The sequence below is a fragment of the Motacilla alba genome, chromosome 3 (genome assembly GCF_015832195.1).
Source record: "Motacilla alba alba isolate MOTALB_02 chromosome 3, Motacilla_alba_V1.0_pri, whole genome shotgun sequence".
Lineage (NCBI taxonomy): Eukaryota > Metazoa > Chordata > Aves > Passeriformes > Motacillidae > Motacilla > Motacilla alba.
Window position 1 is genome coordinate 86,040,870 of NC_052018.1, and position 19,473 is coordinate 86,060,342.

The following is a 19,473-nucleotide window of genomic DNA, read 5'->3' on the forward strand; positions in this document are numbered from 1 at the left end:
TGCCAACTGAGCCACTTTTATCATCATTGAAATTATTTTTATTTTTGTTATCGCTTTATTTTTGAATTTTTTCCTTTTTTCTTTTTTTTTTTTTTTTTTTACCTTCCCCCCCCACTTTCTTCCTCGTTCCCAAAGCCGTTTTTATTGTTTTTTTTCCCTCTCCGTGGCGAGCGTTGGGAGGCGAAAGGCAAGAGCCGAAGAGGTCGGGAGGGAGAAGGGGGCGGGGAGACGACGAGGGAGCGGCGGGTGTCGGTGTGGGAAGGCGGGGACGCGGCTCCCCCGGCCCGACCTCGGACCATGTACCAGGACTACCCCGGGAACTTCGACACCTCCTCCAGAGGCAGCAGCGGCTCCCCGGGACACCCCGAGACCTACTCGAGCGGCGCAGCCCAGCAGGTAGGGCCGGGCGCTGCCCCTCTCCCCCGGTCCCTCCGGGGGCGGCCCCGAGCGCTCCCGGGACGGGAGTTCACCGCCACGCCCGGGGAGCGGCCGGCGCTTCCTCCGCGGTGGAGGCACGGGCGCCCGGCGGAGAGGCGCCGGTCGCGGTGGCGCAGGCGGTGCCGGGGCGCGGGGCTGTCCGCAGCCGCCGCTCCGTCCCGCCGCCCTTAGCGGGGCGCCGCCGTTTTCCTTCCCTCCCTGTCCGCCCACCCCGGTGCGGGTGCCGCGACGCGTCCGGAGGGACGCTGCCCGGAGTTCCCCGCCTGTCGGGCCGGGAGTGCTGCGGGAGGCACGGCCTGCCCCGAGCGGGACGTGCGGTGAGGGAGCGCCCGGCGGGCAGTCTCCGCTGGCCCGGCCCCCGGTGGAGCGGGGTCGCCGGGTGTCGGTGCCGAGCCCCCGCCTGTCGGCCGGGCGCCCGCCGCAGCGCCGGGCCGGGACCCGCTCGGCAATCAAAGGGCTCCTACGGGCGACTTCTCTGCGAGGTCGGTAACGCGAATATAGGGGCGCACCGAACTCTTCCTCCTTCCTGCTTTTGTTCTCATTGGGAGCTTCTCGCTGTCCACGTTCATCGCGCCTGCCCGGGTGGTGCCCGGGGCTCACCCGCAGCACTTTGGGCGGCTTCGCTGGGACTTTGGGAGGTGCCGCCCGAGTTATTCACGGAGCTGTCTCAGCCGCCGTGGAACACGGCGGGATGGCTGGAAGTGGGCTCTGTGTCTTTCCTGCGCCTGCGGTTGTCTGCCCGCTTCTCCCTCGTTAAACTTTGTCTCCGAGGCGCTGACACTCTCTTTGCCTTCGCCACGGGGCCCACGCTGGCACCCTGCGGCCGGCGGCGTGCCGCCGTGCTCTGCCCGCCCGCTCCTTGGTTCCGCCGGCCGCTCTCCGGCCGGCCGTGGCTTCTTGCGAGCGGGAGTTTCCTGGGGCTCGCCGGAGCGTTCCCCGCGCTCCCCGGCCCCGCTCCCCACCCAAGCCCCACTACCGGGCGGCGCTTCGAGAATGGGGAATATTTCCTGTGGAAGCGGCGTGAATTCACGGACCTGAAAGCCCAGTCTTGTGATTTGGGTTTTTTTCCCTTTCATTTTCCTAAGAAAATACCTCGAAATGACTTATATGCCTAGATCGACTAAATCTACCACTTCTGGGGAAGGCATTACACAATCGGGCCAGTTATACAAACCTGGGTTATTTCATAACTTGTTTACATCAGCTGGCCCAGCCTCACTCTTTTTTTGCCTTTTCGGAGTTGGGCTTCTCACCCCCCCCACCTCCCCTTTTTCTCACAATATTCTTTCTTGTGTGGCTCGTATGAGCGAACTGGCAGTGTGAGCACAGTGTAGCCTTCGCGTCAAGGAGTCATAGGATAATTAAAAGAGAAAAAAATAAAAAAAAGGAAAAAAGTCCAGTCTTAAACTCTGCCAGCCGTACCAGCCCGTGACATTCCTCACATTAAAGAAGTTTTACCAGAAATGACTCGCTGCCGCTCCCCGCTTGCTCCAAACGCATCTCGCTGGTGCCCTCTGCGGGCTGCCGACTGGGGTTTCCAGGGATTCTAGCTCAGATAAAGCTTATTCCCTGGTTTACAGTAAACGCTAGGACAGGCTGGGGGAGCGGGAAAGGGGGCCGAAAAGCTGGAAACGCCCAGCAAACTGCAAATTCTCACTCTCCCTTTCCTGCTGTGATTTAACAGCTGCTCTGGATTCAAGCACTTGCTGCAGGAGGTCGAGAAACTCCGTCACCGCTTCGCATTTGAGTTGTCACAGTCCGAGCAATAACTGGGTTTTCCCCTTTTTCTGGGGCTCCACGTCTTCCCCAGGCAGCTGGTGTGCGTGCCCTCTGATCCGGGGACCAGAGCCCAGTTTCTAGGGTTACTATCTGAAACGGGGCTTTGAGCAGGACGTTGGCTTAGCGAGAACATAAATGTTTTCTTTAAGAATCCGGGAGATTTCTCAAGGCCTTGTGCTCCGTCTTTCCCTTGATCCTTACAGATGTTGTAGATTAGGATCAAATGTAAGCGTTGCCTTTACCCTAGCAGTTGGGCTGTTCTGCTGATTCTGGTCTATGGAGATCTGCAGTTTTATCACTACAGAAAATATGCATTGCTGAAATTTTTTCTTTATTGTGTTCCATTTTTTTTCCCCCCAAAAGCAAGAAAAGATGCATCAGTCACATGTTTAAATGGAAACTGTGTCTCTGAGCCAAAACTTTGATGCTTTTTAATTATTTTTTCCCATACAGCACAGCACTGGAACATTTTTCTTTTAAGTTGCGTGTCATGCTATTTTCCTAATCACTGACTTGCCATGTGGTAAACATAGACTTTAATGGGAAGAGTTTGTGTACTCTTTCAGAGTGGGCAAGTTTCCCCTGAGATATTACAGCATTGTGTCCAGTTTTCCTTCGAGGAGATGTTCAACATAGGAGAGCCATCAAGGGTCTTGTATTTATTGTAAGATCTATCACATATACCCTATATTTGATAACTGAGTCATGTTGAAGATGCTCTAGGATTTTTCTGTCTCTTTGTTGTTGGGTTTGATGTTTTTTCTCCCAGCCATTATACCCATTTCTCGACTGGTTTCTAGTGCTGCTCAGCACTTAGTTACAGATGGCAGTGAAGGTCCAGAGTGGACCAAAGAACACAGCGGGCTGCTCTGTAGAAACCTTAAGGTGGAAAAAGGAAACACAAACCTTGAAATGTCCCTGTGCTGTCTGTGCTGCTAAGTTGTGAGCTGCTAACGTAGTCTGTCCCTGCTTGTGGCAGGACTGGCTGGAGCCTCCCCCGACTGTGGATCTGAGAAGGCTCTCATCCAACCCCATATTTTTAAGGCAGAGCAGAGACTGACCTCAGTTCTTGGCACACTTAATAACAGGACTCTTTCTGTTTGCTGTTTAGTTGTTGGGGTTTTTTAATGATACCTTCATCTGTGTTTGCTTGGGTCAGGAGGAGAGCGGTGGGTTCGTGGCTGAGCGTGTGCTGCGTGTGTAGCCCTGCAATCTGCCTATCGCCTCATCTTTCTGTAGTGCACTGAATTCTTGTAGAGAGGAAGAACTGAGAGCTGGCAGAGAGCCGCTTCCAGGAGCCTCTTGTGGGTCAGGAGAGGAGAGCTGTGCATGTCCTGCGAGAAGAGAAGGCAGGAGGGGGTCTGGAAAGAGGAGAGGTAGCTGAGGGCGGGCAGTAGTGTCAGGCTGGCAGGGGCACTGAGGCTCTCTGAGAGGAGGAGGGATGAGGAGAGCAAAGAAGGGGCTGCAGTTTGGGGAAAGTTCTGGCACTTCTGTGTGAGGAGGCTGATGCTCAAAGGGGCTGTGCAGGGGAGGAGACAGGGAATTCAGGGCCTGCCACTGCAACCAGCAGCATCCCAGGGGTCAGAGCTGGTGGCCACTGGGCAGAATGTGGGGCTCAGCAGCATTTTGGCAAGGCGGAGCTGATCCGGTGCAGTGTCCTAGCAGGGAAAGCGAGGTATGTGGGGAAAGCCTGGTCAGTCAGGAAGCAATGCTTGTAAAACCTGGTGTTAGACTGAGCAGACTGTGTCTGAAGACCCAGCCTGCCACAGCAGTGTGTCCCTTAATTAGTTATCCAGGAAAAATACTGCCTTTGGAAAGTACAGGCTACAGGTTTGGGGGATTTTTTTTTATTTATTTCTAAGATATTTTGAGTTGTTCGAAGGGAAGCTGGTGACAGAGATGGGGCATGGCACAGAGAGGAACTGGTCTCTTCCCCCCAAGTCTGCCAGCAAGCATTGTGGAGCTGCAGAGGGATGTGGCTGAACTGAGCAACTCCCCTTTGCTGTTCAGGAGACCTCTACTAGTGCTACAGAAGGGTCCTAAGTTTAATACAGGAGTTATTAGAAATGGAGTACTTGCTTAGTCAATACTTGGAGCCTGATTTTTATGTCAGATGCTGGTATTTTATGTAGTTGATTTAGTGGTGGAATTGACTCTCACAACCCCTGTTGGGAATTTTTAGCATGTTGTTGTGTGTTGGAGGCAAAGGTTAGCTCTGAAATGCCACTGGTGTCTCTATGGCAAAGCACCAGAAGCTCTCTGGATGTTTTGCAGTCATAGCTTTCTAGTGTCCCTGCAGGGAAGACAGGGAAGATTTCTTATCTGTTTTTTGGATACGAAAGGGAGGGTGGTGGTGGCACAGATCGGTAATGGTCGTGGTAGAAGCCGCTTGCGGATCTGGAAGTAGGGCTCACATCCCTTGAGTTGAGCTCGTGGTTCAACTGGTCTCGCGCTTCCTCCCTTCTGTGAGGTTAAGGTCCTCTTGTGCTCTGGTTGTGGAGGCACCAATGCATCCTCTTCTGTGCCATGTGGTCACAGCTTACACCGTGCAGAGCAAAGGAGGGGATTTGCACCCATAAATTCTGATGCAGCGTTGACAGTTTGTGTCTCAGAGCCTCTTTAACTAATTGAGGGAGGTGACATGGACTCTGAAATGTGGGATGAGCTGAGGCTGTGTGGGACTCAAGCTCCAAGTGAATCTCTGAGGTGCTGTTGGGGGTTTTGTCAAGGTCTTGGTACTAGTGTCATCCTCTCTGTGTAATTTCCCCGCCTGCTTAACTTGACTCACTCCTTCCTTCTCTCATCCTTCCTTGCTAGATTTTGAGCTGTTCAGCGGTGTAAGTCAGCAGCTGTCAGTATTCAGACTGGCTCTCCTGGTCTTCAGGTGTTGGCAGCTCGATAATGCTGGCCTGAAGTGCTGTAGCTATCAGCATGTGAAATACTATTTGCAGTAGCCTTGGTTTAACAAAGCTCTTAAGGTGCTTGACTAGGCACACCCTGAAAAGGAAATCTGTGTTGGTGTCCCTTATCTGGGACGCTTACCTGAGCTGAGGTCAGGCTGATGCAAGGGCTCTCGCTTCTCTGGGAAGCTAGGCTGTTGACCCAAGAACGTGCATTTCTCATGGAGTCATTTCAAGGCTTACAGACCAGTGGTGGTGACAGCTGTGGGTCCTACAAGTCCTGTCCCTTGCTCAGTGATTGCTGGAGCAAGGCCTGTGAGTTAATTCCAGTCTAACCATTGAAAGCCTCCTGAAGGAGCTCAGCATAGACAAAAACATTCTTTCTCTCCTGCTTCTCCCTCCGGGGACAAGCGATTGTTTTGCTTGCAATTTAGTGCCAGCATATTATCCAGATGGATTTACCTCTGTCTGAAAGAAGGTGTACATGTATTTTGGAGGCGATCATTACCTGCTGCCTTGGTTTTACTGCTGCCTTGTTTTGTCTAGACAGTGCAGAGAGCTGCAGGGAACTTGTCCGATCTGAATCCTAAGACCTACTTTATAGGCTGCTATTAAAATACATATCCTCGCACGTAACCATCTCAGGGCTGGGTTTCTCGGTGAGCACAGAGCTACTGAAGGAGAAGGAGGCTGCTGTTCTTGCCTTACCAAGCCCTACGTGGACCAAGCCCAAATTTCAGGGCAATCCTTTGGTGAGAGGAGGCTTTGCTCTGCTTGGTAATGGCATTTCAGAACTGAAGTTTCTCTTCCTTTTCTTTGGGCTCGAAGAGAAGTGTTTCTCTAGAAACTCCTTAATTCCCCTTTTGCTCCATGCCGGAAGGAGTGGTGGGCACTGGCAGGAGGTGGCAGCAGTGGGGACGGGGAGGCTGGGTTAGGGTATGCTGGGGTGCTGTGTGGGGGAAGAGGAAAGGGGTTGGGAGAGGGCAGGGCTGCTCTGGAGGGGGAAGTGCCTGAGCCCAGTGCCTTCCTCAGGGGCTGTGGCAGGCAGGGGCAGCTGAAGATGCTGCAGAGGCACCAGCTACTGGTGTTCTTGCTTCAGGTGCCACTTTGATCCTCAATGGTGCCGCTCCTGAGGGCCTAGCTGGTTTTGGAGTAATCACTTATGTTCTGCTCTCATTGACGGTTTCTTCTCTGCTCTCTGTCCCTCTTCTCCTCTGCCTTTCATCCTAGAAATTTCGAGTAGATATGCCAGGATCAGGCAGTGCTTTTATCCCTACGATCAACGCCATCACAACCAGCCAAGACCTGCAGTGGATGGTCCAGCCCACCGTCATCACCTCCATGTCAAGCCCTTACTCCCGTTCGCACCCCTACAGCCACCCGCTGCCCCCGCTGTCTTCAGTGGCCGGACACACGGCTCTCCAGCGTCCTGGTGTCATCAAAACCATCGGGACCACGGTGGGACGGAGACGGAGAGATGAGCAGGTAACTGCAGTGGGGAGAGCAGCTGGGAGTGCCTTGAAAACGGACGTCCAGAGGTTTCCCCCCACGCCCTCATGAGCTCTCCCAGCACCACAGGGGAGCACTGAGGACAATTCCTGGTGCTGTTCATGTGCTGGGGCTTCTTAGGGTGACGTAGGGTGTAAGCTGGATGGGTGACTTTTATTGCTGCCTCCTCATTATATGGAGAGATTTACCCAGCCTTCATCCAACTTCGCACCACCAGCCCGCATTGTGGCTTGGTTTCAAAAGCAGGTGAAACTCTGAAGTTGAGCCCTGGGTTTCAGTTTGAGTGTCTCTGCCGCTCCAGGCAGAAGGAAACCTCCAAGAAAGCAGAGCAGCTTTCATGTAGGTCCTTTACAAATCTGACACCAAATTACATCAGCTAGTGTTTTCTGTCAGCTCTCTAGCTGCTAGCACTGCTCCACTCTCCATTTGTGTGATATCCCCAGTACCAGCCAGCAGCATGCAGGGAGGAACAGCTTCCCTAGAGCACCTCAACTCTAGTATGAAGAGCCTTCTGGAGAACTGGGGTCTGAATCCACCTTCCCACTACAAGGCTGTAATTGCTTGATCTTTTTGCAGCATTTTGGTGGGGATCCCATAAGAGATTTTCTGCTCCAAACCCAGAGGTTTGCCCTGTGCTCAACCTCCTAATGGGATTATCAAGCTGGGGCCCTGGATCTGGTGGACTAGGCGCAGGCATCTTATCTTCTGGAAATCAGCACTGTTGTTCTCCTCTTAGTAAGAACCAGCCTTCTCCAGGGCTGTCTGGTGAACAGCTATTCACAGTGCTAGGCTGATTTATCTTTTTTTAAAAAAAAATAGATCTGAATAAAGGTGATCTCTCCAAGTTGTTCCCAAGCAGCATTTGTGTGGGTCGCTGCAGAGCAGTGCAGTGAGACACACGGCGCACCCTCCAGACACGAGCGCATGCTGTTGCGTGAGGTCTGTTTCCAATAAGACTCACCAGCCCTACTTTTACTTCTACGTCATCTGTTTTGATTCACAGTCCGATTATTTTATGTGGAGTTGCTGTCTGGTTTAGACCCAAGAGGTTAAAGTCAGAGTTTAGCAGTACCTCTGTGTGGGGAGCTGGTATGGCTGCAGTGAGGACCCATTTTTGGGAGGAAGGATGGAGTAGCCGTGGTGGTTCGGGTACGTGCCAGCCTTTTCCACCAGCTGGAGCTACTTCCCTGTTCCCTGCATGCAGGGCTGGTGTCCAAAGGCAAAGAAAGTCTCACAGAGCTGGAGGAATAATTAGCAACAACTAATTTGTTTGACAAATGCTGCCTCTGTGTTCACAAATTGGCCGTGAAGAGATCACCATATTCTCTGCTTTATTTGTTGTTCAGAGTTATTTGCTGAAGGATGCCTGCCAAGCAATTCCTGGCCTGTGGCTTGTTTGCAAGCCGTTCATTGTGGGTCATTCAAAGCCAAGTCCTTTTGATTAGACACGTGCTAAGGCAGTACTGGGGCTCTTTACTGTGGCCCTTTGGCTCAGGTTTCCACGTCTGGTGCTTTGAACGCCACATCGAAGTGCCTTTTTGGAAAACCTTGTGTAACACTTTATGAAAAGAGCCTGTTTTGACGAACGTTCCTGACAGTGAATGCACGTATTGGGCTTGGACAAGCTACGAATAACGCATACAGCAGGGGCACAAAGAGTGCCAAATCCAACCACTTTCAAGCAAATCCAGCAACCACTGATGGAATATTCCTTTTTAGACCTGGTAAAATGTTAAGAACATCCAATTAGGGCTTCTGCCCTGTCTGTGCAATTTTTGCAAAGCAGTCTTTGAAACAGATAATTTTTAAATTACTGAAGGCCTTTGGAGCAGAAATTTTACTCCAAACATATTTCAATGAGATCTGTGCTTCCAAAGCATGCAAAGGCTCTTGAAAACTCTACACAGGGGCCCCAGTCAGCATAGCTTCTGTGTGCATGCTCAGTGCTTTGCCATACTGTAGATATTTGTGTGCAAATACATTTTCACCCTGCACTCATATGGGGTGGGAAAAGAGTAGGCAGAGCTGTAGCAGGGAGAGCAGTGCCTGCAGGGCTCCTTACTGGGGGAATTATGCTGCCCAGCAGAATGGAGGTACACCCCCACCCTAGCACGGACATTGTGAGCTGCTGATGGAAAAAGCTTTTGGGCCTAAATTCTGTGTCCTGCAGTTCTGGAATTGCTTGTGTTGCTCAGTTAGCATCCAGGAGCTCATGTTACATGCAGGTGAAATCACAGGGACAGATCAGATCCTGAAAGAAGCAGAAATGAGCGAGCTGAATGCCCAGAGGCTGAAGTTAACTTACTGAAACTGCAAACATCAAAATTAGGGAGATAGAGCAAGCCAAAACAAACTAGGCTGAGGTTGGAGTAAAACTAACACTAAAAAGAAAAGATCGTAAAACTGTGAATGTCTCATTTTTAATATTGACAGTCCATGAAGATATTAAAACTGAAGCTTCTCTGAAGAGGTGTTTCTTGCCATTCTGTGCTGGCATTCTGTGAGACCTGACATCTGCTTTGCCAGGTGTCAGGGTTTTGCTTTCGTTTACAGTCACCAGGCCAGAGTCCCTGCAGCACACGTGGGCTGGGTGAGGCTGAAGTGTAGGGCACAAGGTTGGAGTGAAGGGCTGGGCACGTGCCCTGGATGCCCGTGGCTCCTGCTGGATCCCCGTGCTGCTCTGTCTGTACGGCTCCTGCTGGATCCCCTCGCCGGGCTGTCTGCACAGCTCCTGCACGCTGGGTGCCGCAGCAGAGAGTGGGGCCACATCCGCCCGCTCTGTGCCCTGCTGAACTGGCTCCTTGGCTTTGGCCATGGCACAAACATTGCTGCTGCTGCTGGGGTATCTAAAACCCCCAAAACTAAGCATAGCTTTTACCAGGTCTTGCGAGCTCCTGCTCACTTCCTCTGGTTTCGCAAGAGCGTAGCTGGATGGATTTCTATGGAATTGCTCCTGATTTACATCAGTGAGGATGTCAGCTGGCCTCAGGAAGCCCTTGATATCACTGGAGCCTTGCCTGCTGATGCAAGAAGCAGTGTGTTATCTCGCTGAGTGCTCAAAAATCTGAGGTCAGATTTTTGGGTGGTATAAATCATTGTTGCTTCACGGACTTCATGGGAGCTCTGCTGATTTCCTTGTCTCCCCCTATACACCATCCCGACCTTCAAGAGAACAACTGTTTTTGTGTGGGAAGCAGCAGATATTTTCTTTCAAGAAAGAGGCACTTACAACATTGTGCTCTGGTTTTGCTTAACGTACCACCCAAGTTGTGAAACAATCAGAGCATCTTTTATCTGTTTGGCCTTGGTGCAGATTCACTGTCCTCTTACACAATCTTCTCCCTGTGCCCTGCTCCTTCTCCTCTCCCTTCTGCTAAGACCTGGTGCCGGCAGAGATACTGTGTGCTTTCATCTTCTGCTGACATCAGTGACGAGGGGGAGTGCTCAGCATCCTGCTGGATCAGGCTTTTTTCCTTTGCATTGTGGTTAAATCCTCACAAACTTGAAGGAATGCCTTGCTCAGATCTGATTGGATTTTCTTGGCACTTGCCCACAGCTGTCGCCTGAGGAAGAAGAGAAGCGAAGGATCCGGAGAGAGAGGAACAAGCTGGCAGCTGCTAAGTGTCGTAACAGGCGTCGAGAGCTAACAGAGAAACTCCAGGCGGTATGTGCCCTGCATACATTTCTCCTTCTTTGTTGCCCACCTTTCCAACCAGCTCCAAGGGCATCAAGGGCATTGTTCTTCCTCCACCAGCACGTTGGAGGAAGATGCTTCAAACACACTCCGCCTTCCTCATCCAAGGCTGCCCCAGGGTACTGCTCCCACATCAACAGCCGCTGATGAGGGGGGCTTGGGCCTGGAGCTTAGGACCCTAAAATTCCCTTTGCTGAGTGCCCAAAAATGTCCTAGGAGCTCTGTTCCCTTCTCGCCTCTCAACTAGCACAAGTCTCCCTAACTCTGGTCACCTTTCATAGGAGGAAAGGCACTGTGTGCCTCAAAGGCTGGTTTTAAGGACAAAAACACTGAAGAGGTAGGATCACCTGAAAGCAATAGAAAACAAGGGAGAGATGTTATGTGTTCCTATCAGAGCAATACCCTTTAGGCTTACTCCTCCTTTGGAGGTGGGGTAGTAACTGACTTCCTTCAAAAAGGAAGCACTGCAGAGATGTGTGCCCTGATGCTGTACAAGTAATAATTAGTAAAGCTGGAGAAGGTAGAGCTGAGCATAAGAACCAAGGGATGGGTAAGGCATTGGTTGAAGAGAAGACAAGATTAGGTTGCGTGAAATAAGCTGAAAGAAAGGCTCCAGTGCTCCTGGTCAAGAACCAGCCTGGTTTTATTCAATGATCTTGTTAACAAGCACAGCAGCAGGGAAAGCACACCTGTGAAATGTGCTGCTGCTTCAAATTAGGAGGTGTTCTCAGTGGAGGGGAGGCAGGATAAATTCATAGGATAGGATATATTCATATCCTATAGATATGTTGTGACTAAAGAGACAGAAGTGAGAGGAGCGTGCAAGGTGGAAAGTCATATCCCGAAGGGCTGAGTGTGAGTTTCGTGAAGTTACAAGCTCCTCACATGGGAAGGTACTAACTGCTCCCAGACTGTGATCCATCTGTGTGATATGACCACGGGAAAGATAAATGTAGGATGCATCAGGGGGTGATCCAGTGTTGGTCCTTTGGGCAAGAGTTAGACAAGTGTCAGACCTAATCTGGAATATGCACTACAGAAATAAAATGGAAACAGTTTAAAGACTGCTATACACTACCTCTGTCGAAGTGAAAAGATTATTACTAGCCTAACATGAAAAAACAATGGGAGGAGATCTGGGTCCTCTGCTAAAGTGTCTGTCAGACAGAGAGCAAGGGAGAAGACTGCAGTCACAGGCCAAGACAGAGTGGCAAAAACTAGCCATCAGAAAATTAAGGCAAGTTCACAAGATTCTTTATAACCCTTAGATTGGTGATGTTTGGGAATAGCCTACAAATAGGCACGTGAAACACAAGATGCTTGACTGGCAATGGCCTGGTGTCTGCTTGGCTCATGAAGAGTCTGGGGTGTATCTGTGTGTGCCAGATGGGATCTGGACTTGGTGGCCCTGTTCCAGATGAGGAGTAGTTCCAGAGCCTTTGCTATCTTATTTATTTATTCCCCTTTTGTCTGCAGGAAACTGAAGTACTGGAGGAGGAGAAGTCAGTGCTGCAAAAGGAGATCGCTGAGCTCCAGAAGGAGAAGGAGAAGCTGGAGTTTATGCTGGTGGCTCACAGCCCTGTGTGCAAAATCAGCCCCGAGGAACGTCGCAGCCCACCATCCAGCAGCCTCCAGAGCATTCGGACTGGAGCAAGCGGAGCGGTGGTGGTGAAGCAGGAGCCTGTGGAGGAAGAGATCCCATCTTCCTCTTTGGTCCTTGACAAAGCCCAGAGGTCTGTCATTAAGCCCATCAGCATTGCTGGAGGTTTTTATGGGGAGGAGGCACTCAACACTCCCATTGTGGTGACCTCAACACCAGCCATCACTCCTGGCTCCTCCAACTTGGTGTTCACTTACCCTAACGTGTTGGATCAGGAGTCTCCTCTCTCCCCTTCTGAGTCCTGCTCCAAAGCTCACCGGAGGAGCAGCAGCAGTGGGGACCAGTCCTCAGATTCCTTGAACTCTCCCACCTTGCTGGCGTTGTAATCCCCCTGCGGCCCCCCATTTTGCCAGTGTGTTACATCCCCCACAGCACCATGGGGGGAGCCCCCTCCGTGGGATTAGAGACAGGCACAGGATCGTTCAAGCACAAGGGCAGCAAGAACAAGGATGGGGAAGTGCTACAGCTCCAGGAAGGAGAGTGAGGACCAACGCCAGCTCCCTGGAGGCAGGAAACGGCAAGGGTGGGACTGACACGCCAGGGTTTTTTGCAGAGGGTGATGTCGCTCTGTAGGGACTGCCTGTGGAAACCTCTCTGTGGCCGTAGTGGACTTGGGGAGCGCTCCTGGCCAGGACTGAAGGCGAGCTGCAGACAGTTGCTAGTCGTCCCTTTCCTTTGTGGATTGACTTGAGTGGTTGTGCTCTGTGCTTAAATCATTCTGGTTAGTTGATCTTACAACTTCTCTCTTGCGTGCTCGCTCGCTCTCTCTCTTTGCATATAATTTCCAATGTTGTCGATCCCGTTACATTTCACTCATTTGCTCTGAACTCTAAAGTCTAATTAGGATCTTTCCTCTTGGGAATAGCTGTGGGAAACACGAAGGGTTGCCCAGACAGGAGGATGACAGCTGGGACGACCAGAAGATAAGGGGGACCAAGAGGAGCCCAAGCCCAAGAGCTCAGCAGCAAGGGCAGAGCTTGTAGTCTCTAACCTGAGGCACAGAGACAGCAGAAGAGTCATGATGAAGCCTTTCTTTTTAAAAATGTGGATATATTTATCCCCTTGGGCTCCTCGAAAAACCAAGTTAGCATCTCAGGGCCAAAGTAGCATCAGAAAAGCTGCTGGGCTGGCACCAGTCACTGGCAGGGTTTTACCCTAGTTTGCTGGATATCAAGTCTGCTGCTTGTTGTTTACTTTTCCTGGGCTGCCTGCTGTCTAGGTAATATTACATCTTCCTTCTCATCAGGGCTCCTGACTCAGACAGAGGCTGATCTCTTCCTGTTAGTAAATCTTCCCCTCCCCTTGGCCATATTTGCAGAACATGGTACAAAAAAAAAAGAGGTGGCACCACATGCCTATAAATCTAGGATGGAGACTGGCAGCAGCTGAGACAGTGAAATTAGCTGGCTGTACCCTTGCTGATTTTTTTCATTGTTGAGAAACAAAGCAGCACAAATCTACCAGCACAGCACAGGCCACAAGGCCCCAGCTCCTGACCAGGCAGGAATGGCATGGATAAAATGTTGACCCGTTTGAACTAAAACAGAGCTTCTGACAAGTTCTGGCAAATGACAGATTGACAGCAGAGGAAAATCGATTAGTATTATTTGCACCTTGGTCTTTGGCCTCTGTTTTTTCTTTACATTTTCTTTGCAAATTGATCTTTTGTTGATGTTGATTGGCCTGAAGACAAAGAATCAAACCAAAGGGCTCTTTCCCTAGTCTTGGGTCCTTCTCTAGCCTGTGGGCTTGTCTGCTACTACTAAGTGCTCAGAGAGGGCACAAGCTCTCCAGTGCTTATGTTCACTACTGAAAACAGTAATGTGTGTAATCTATTTCCACTTGGAGCCAAGCTCAATTCCTGTGGATGTCAAAGCACTGGCAAACCATGACCCTGTGCACACTAGGATTGCCCAGCTTGCCAGCTAAACCACTTAGGAGATAGCTCTTTGGTCCTGCCTATTGAAGCTGTGGTGGCAGGTATTTATTTTTGTTTGAGTTTGTCTTTTTTTTTTATAAACACACACATACACATATATATAATTTTTTTTTTTAATCAGCCAAAACTGTGGCATTTCATGTTCAGGCTGGACCTGGAGAAATGCAGCATACAATTATAGGGCTATATGAGATGCAAAACTGCTGCAGTCCCCACCAACTCCACTGGGAATTAATAGGTTTCAGTCTAGTGGAACTGGAACTTTACTCAGCAGGGCTAACTTCCCTGAAACTCTGGCCACTGCCCATTCCTTGAATCCATTCAATGGGACACTATTCTGATTCTAAAGGTGGACTTTGGCTTTTTTTATTATAACTATTATTTTTAACCCAAGTATTTACCAAACCTTCCAGAAACATGTGAGGGATCCTTTTGCTTCATAAAGCTGATTGGATTCAGGCTTTTTCTATATTGCTTAAACACTTCCATTTTGATATTGGTGCTAGAGGTTTCAAATAGAGCTCACACATAAGTAAAATTAGTAAAGGAGTTGTATTGTCCTTACATGTACATCAAAACTTCCTTTCTAATAAAGTAGATCTTAAATTTCCCGTAGTTAACACAAAGGATCCACTTTTCCTAGGGTTTTACATAGATGATACCACTTTAGGTGAAAATGCAGCTTCTCTGTTTCCATTTTGCCAAATGCTTGTTTGGACCACTCTGGACTGAGAATCTAAAACTGTTAATAAAACATCTCTGCGTGTCCACACATTTCCACACATTTTTGAGGAGAACAACACTGACAAGTGGTGGGTGAGTTTTAAAATGATGCAGCTACTCTTGAGGCTAGCTGAGCAGGATTGCTGGCTCCTGTGAGATCAGGAACATCCACCTCCTGTAGGGGTTTCAAGAAGTCAGGTGTCTCCTCAGATCTAACTGGTGGAACAACAAAAACCTACCTTTGCTTCTGGTCACTGAATCATTGCCAAAAGGAGCTGCAGCTGGTCCTTGTCCACTGCCCTCCTGCCTGGTCATTGACCTGCTCAGAGACAGAACAAGATGCTTCCCTTTCCTGACCTGTGATACTGACAGGAGCCATGTGAAACTCCTTAAAAAAGAGGATTATTTTCTACTGTTTGGAAAAAACCCCAGATACCTTGTGCCTGTCTGTTTTCTCCTTCAAGTCTCTCAAAGAATATCTGTGTTGGGATTGCTGGTCTCCAGCCTTTTGTGTTTTGTGGATCAGCCTTAACTTTTGTTTCGTTTCTGGCAGGCAGGTACAACTTCACTCCCATTTTGGTCTGGCTCTACATTATTCTTTTAATGGTGTGCTCATTATTCTTTTAATTCTTTTCTGGTGTGCTCTTTGGGAACTGGATGTCCTTCCCATGCCCAAAATGTTATTTTTCATGAGTACCTTCCCTGCTGATTCCTAAATGTAGTTTCTCCATGTTCTGCATGTAGTGGGGATATGGGAGCTCTTGTACTTAGTGCTAACAGAGTTGTTGAAATCAATAGAAAAAGGCCCAGGGAATTTCAGCTGGTATTGGGTCAGCCTCCTGGTGACTGGCCCAACAAAGCCTCTCCTAACATCCTAAATGAGTCAATGCCAAACTGGGAGGAGTAGTAACAGCTGCATTGAGGAAACGTTCAGCTTCTAGGTGATGTCTGCCATTCCAGTTTTGCCCTCACTCCTCCTTCTCCTTTCCCAGCTGTGGCATTGCCTTCATATATTCCTTTCTTGTAGATGTGGAGACTGGGTAAGTCTCAATCCACAAGTGGTGTGATGGGATTTGGGACCAACATGCTGGGGACAGTAGCTCTCTGTTGTGTTTTTATAATTATTATTTAAATGATCTATTTAGTTCATCTGAACCTTTAATTTTGCTGCTTACTGTATGTAGGATCCACCTGGCCTTCATCCTAAATGAAAAGAAAAAAACAAAATGAAAACAAACCTAAGACACCTCCCTTCTCCCTGGTCTCTTATTATTTATTGGCAGGCAGCCGTCTTGTGCCTGCTCCAGCAGATCTGCCTGCCATTAATTTAACATCCACCCAAATCACATTCCTGGTGTTTGGTTGTTGCCTTTTTTTTTTTTTTTTCCTTTTGGTTGTTGGTTTTTTCCTTTTAAAACAGACTTCTGAAATGTAAGAAATCTTATTATCATGACACAAGATCATTTTCATTAGGAAGGCCAAGTCAAACATTTTAAGAGGTGGGGGGAACAATATACATTTATTTCTTATTTATTTATCATGTTTACATCTTTTGTTTTTCTGTTCAAGACTTGGATATAATAAAGAAAGCATTAAAAATACTACAATTTTTTTTTTTTTAGGCTAATAATTTTTTTTGATTCCTTAAATAAAATAATCTGAGTTTTGTTGTTGTCTGTATAAAATGTAAAAAGAGATATGTTTTTAAAGATGCATTATCATTCCTCTGTGAACAGTAGGTGGAGTTCAGGACAAATCTCAGAGTACAAGATAATAATAAAACCCAATCCTGTTTTACTTAATTGTTCCCCTCCTATCCTGTATGATTAAAGGGTTATTCCACTTTCTTGTTTGTGGTTACTTGATGTTAAAACCATATTAAAATGTGTAGGAAATAGGTATCCAATTGTTTTTGCTCAGTGAGAGGATAAACTGTTGTATATATCTTGATATACTGTGTAGTTCAAAGTAACATCAGTAAGGGATAGTGCATCTTTATTAGAGAGATAAGTTACTAGTGTCACTAAGTCTGCTTTAAGATCCTCGGATACAGAAAAAGCCTGGTTCAGATTCCACTCACGTGGGACAAATTGAAAGCATCAGTAGCCTTTTGCTGCTGTGAAGCAGGTGTCAGTAGTGAAATGAAGTCTCAGTGACTAATAGGTGACCACGAGGATTGCTGAAGGTTTGGGGGCGCCATTATCTTTTTTTCCTCAAAAGTTTTAGATCATGGGTTTTCTTTTTTACTGTCTGTCTGCAGTGAAATAGTTTCTGCCACAGAGGTTCTTAAAGATGACTGCTGAAGTGGGACATTTCTTTGCTCGTAGTGGTCTTGATGTCGTTCTTGCAGTCCTGGGGAATTTCAGCCCTGAGGCACTCTCTCTGGTGTTGTCTCTTTTCTGTTCTTGTTATTTTACTGAATTACAGGCCTACAGTATTTGCACTAAAACAAAAAGCTTGTTTAGAGAAAGCTTGCTGCTACAAAAGAAAGAACGTATTAAAATGGTTTTGCTTTTACAATTTTAACTGAGTAGCATTTTGTAGAATAAAATCAATCTAGACTGAAAAGAAAAAATGACTTCTCTTTTTTCCTCTGCACCTTCTACCCCATACTCCTTTCTTTTCATCCAATTCCTCAGTGGTATGATGTTCCCCCCTTCTCTTTTGGTGCTCAGTTGTAATGATTGGCTGTATTGTTGACTATGCTGCTGAGAGTTATGACACTTGTAAATCTCGTTTTAATGACATTGTGGACACTTTTGTATAGCAAGAACTAACTGGAGTTCTCTCTGTTAATTGAAGTCATTAAAAAGCTCCCTTTGCCATGAACAATTAAAAGCTCGCATGATCCTTCACTGTGAACAAATGGGTTCAGCATTGCCAGGTGCCTGGGTGCAGCACAGTTGAAGGCTTCTTTCACAAGAGCAGCTGCAATCCCGACAGCTGTTACCTGTAGCAACAATGGTAGACGGGACAGAGGCTAGCAGAGCAGCCCACCTGGGCTAAAAGGCAAATAAAGCACTAATCCTTTCATCTTAGCTTCAAAAAGGAAAGGGATGGAGGTAAAAAAAACGTGTGCTAACTTTTTTTGTTGTTTGTTTGTTTTAAATCTCAACCAGAAGGAGTCAAAGCTTCTGCTCTGAAAACTTGGGGTGGGGAGCATGGTTGCTTCACTGGCAGCAAGGAGGAGGTTAAGATGGAATTCCCTTGCAAGCCTGGGAAAAGCTTCAGCCTCTGGAGTGGAAGGAACTCAAATACATCAGGTTAGGAGTGGAGGATGTCACATTCAAGTTCAAAATGAAACATCAGTGGGGAGGAGATAGGTGAATCATGGCCTGCCAAGCTGGCACCAGACCAAGCTTGTCCTTACTCATGGACTTCCTTAGGAGTAATGTCTGCTCTGGTTTCCTGCTGGTCCCTGTCCCTTGGTTTTTTACCCTTTTTTTTTCAGTTTTTTTTTTAACCCTTGTGTTCTCACAGTTCTATTGGAAGGAGATGAGAGATGTTGGATTAAGTTATGAAATGTATGGAAACTATTTGTGAAGTTATAGGGAATGCTGGAGGTATCAGTCACCAGAAAAGGGAATACATGCACATGCCTGTGTGAAATGAGCTCAGCTCTCAGGAATCCATACTGTAGGAAAGTTGACAGGAAATCAGCGTAGGAGGGTTTGAGTTTTCGAGCAGGACCTAGCCTTAGGGTTCTCTGCGGGGTCAAGGATGACAGAAGGGTAAGGAAGAGCCTATGGGAAGCTTTTTCTAAACGCACTTGTCCTGGTATGGCTAAAGGAAAAAGCAGATATTCTGGGGGAGCATGGCAACTACAAGCAAATATGCCAAAGGAGCATCATCTCTTAATACCTATCTGCATTGGCCTTGGGCATGGGGGAGTCCCCATTTGATCTCCTACTGCATACAAGTGGGAGTGCTTCCAGGGAGTGCTTCCAGGATCTCCTGCCTCTTCAAGGGCTTTCCCATTACGCTGCTGCACAGAGGCATCCAGCCTCGGTTCTGTCAGACCAGCTCCTTTGGCAGCATTTACCTCCTCCGCCCCCTCCCAAAAAAAGACTAACAGGACGATATGCTCTTGCTCCCTAAGCTCTTGTTTGCTGACAGTGCCCTTCCAAAAGGCCTAATGTTGCTTGTGAGGCCCAGCCTCCCTCCTGATTTTCTCCCAGCAGTGGCTGGCTGTGACTGCCTTTGATCACCATTAGCTGTGGACCCCAGAATGTCCACAGCAGTTACTGTAACTTGGTTTTGAAGGATGAAATTGCACAGCACAGCAAACTCTTTTCCACCAGTCTTCTAGCTGTGGGAGGCCAAATTCTACCACCTTGACATGGAAATTATGTTTTTCCCAACATCCTCATCTTGGTTTAGATCACTTTACATAGGGAATTTCCCCTCCTTCGGAAACAGGCTCATCCTCCCTCTGCCCTGCAATGCCCTAACACTGTGATGAGAGGGAGTGATCTGTATCTTACCACAGGGTAGACAGAGTTGTACTGGAAGAGAGATCACCCACTCCTTTTGCAGGAAAGGTTGTGAGGGACATCTGCATGAAAAACTCTTCCATCAGGATCAGCATACATCCCAATGATGTCTTCAGTGCATACAAGAATGAAAAGAGGCTCCCCATTCTCTTTTGCCTTCCCCTTCCCAGAATATGAGACTAATCTGGAGTTCTCCTTGTGGTCATTTTTCTTATTGACCAAAGCACTGGCTCCTCTCTCCAAGCAGCATGTATGGGTAGCCTGGTCCTCTTGCATGGAGTGGAGACCCCACCTGGAACAGAGCTTTTGTGGCAAGAGAAAGCCAAGAGGAGTTGCCT

The 19,473-nt window shown here is 48.4% G+C and overlaps 1 protein-coding gene across 2 annotated transcripts; it reads left to right on the top strand.

Annotated features, from left to right (window-relative positions):
• Positions 1-262: 262 nt before the first annotated feature.
• FOSL2 (FOS like 2, AP-1 transcription factor subunit) lies at positions 263-17,480 on the top strand. Of its 2 annotated transcripts, none has more exons than XM_038132991.1 (4): positions 263-396; positions 6,348-6,602; positions 10,183-10,290; positions 11,797-17,480. In XM_038132991.1, exons 1-4 carry the CDS (start codon positions 298-300, stop codon positions 12,304-12,306), a joined length of 972 nt encoding a protein of 323 aa, XP_037988919.1. In that variant the 5' UTR covers positions 263-297; the 3' UTR covers positions 12,307-17,480. The 2 variants fall into 2 exon arrangements, with proteins under 2 accessions (XP_037988919.1, XP_037988920.1); XM_038132992.1 differs by lacking the exon at positions 263-396 and adding an exon at positions 414-920.
• Positions 17,481-19,473: the final 1,993 nt, after the last annotated feature.

Bases quoted from the DNA above. Each gene is read 5' to 3' on its own strand.
- FOSL2 (XM_038132991.1), top strand. From the start codon at position 298: ATGTACCAGGACTACCCCGGGAACTTCGACACCTCCTCCAGAGGCAGC. The intron at 6,603-10,182 runs GTAACTGCAGTG...ACTTGCCCACAG, and splicing joins GGAGACGGAGAGATGAGCAG to CTGTCGCCTGAGGAAGAAGA. The intron at 10,291-11,796 runs GTATGTGCCCTG...TTTTGTCTGCAG, and splicing joins TAACAGAGAAACTCCAGGCG to GAAACTGAAGTACTGGAGGA.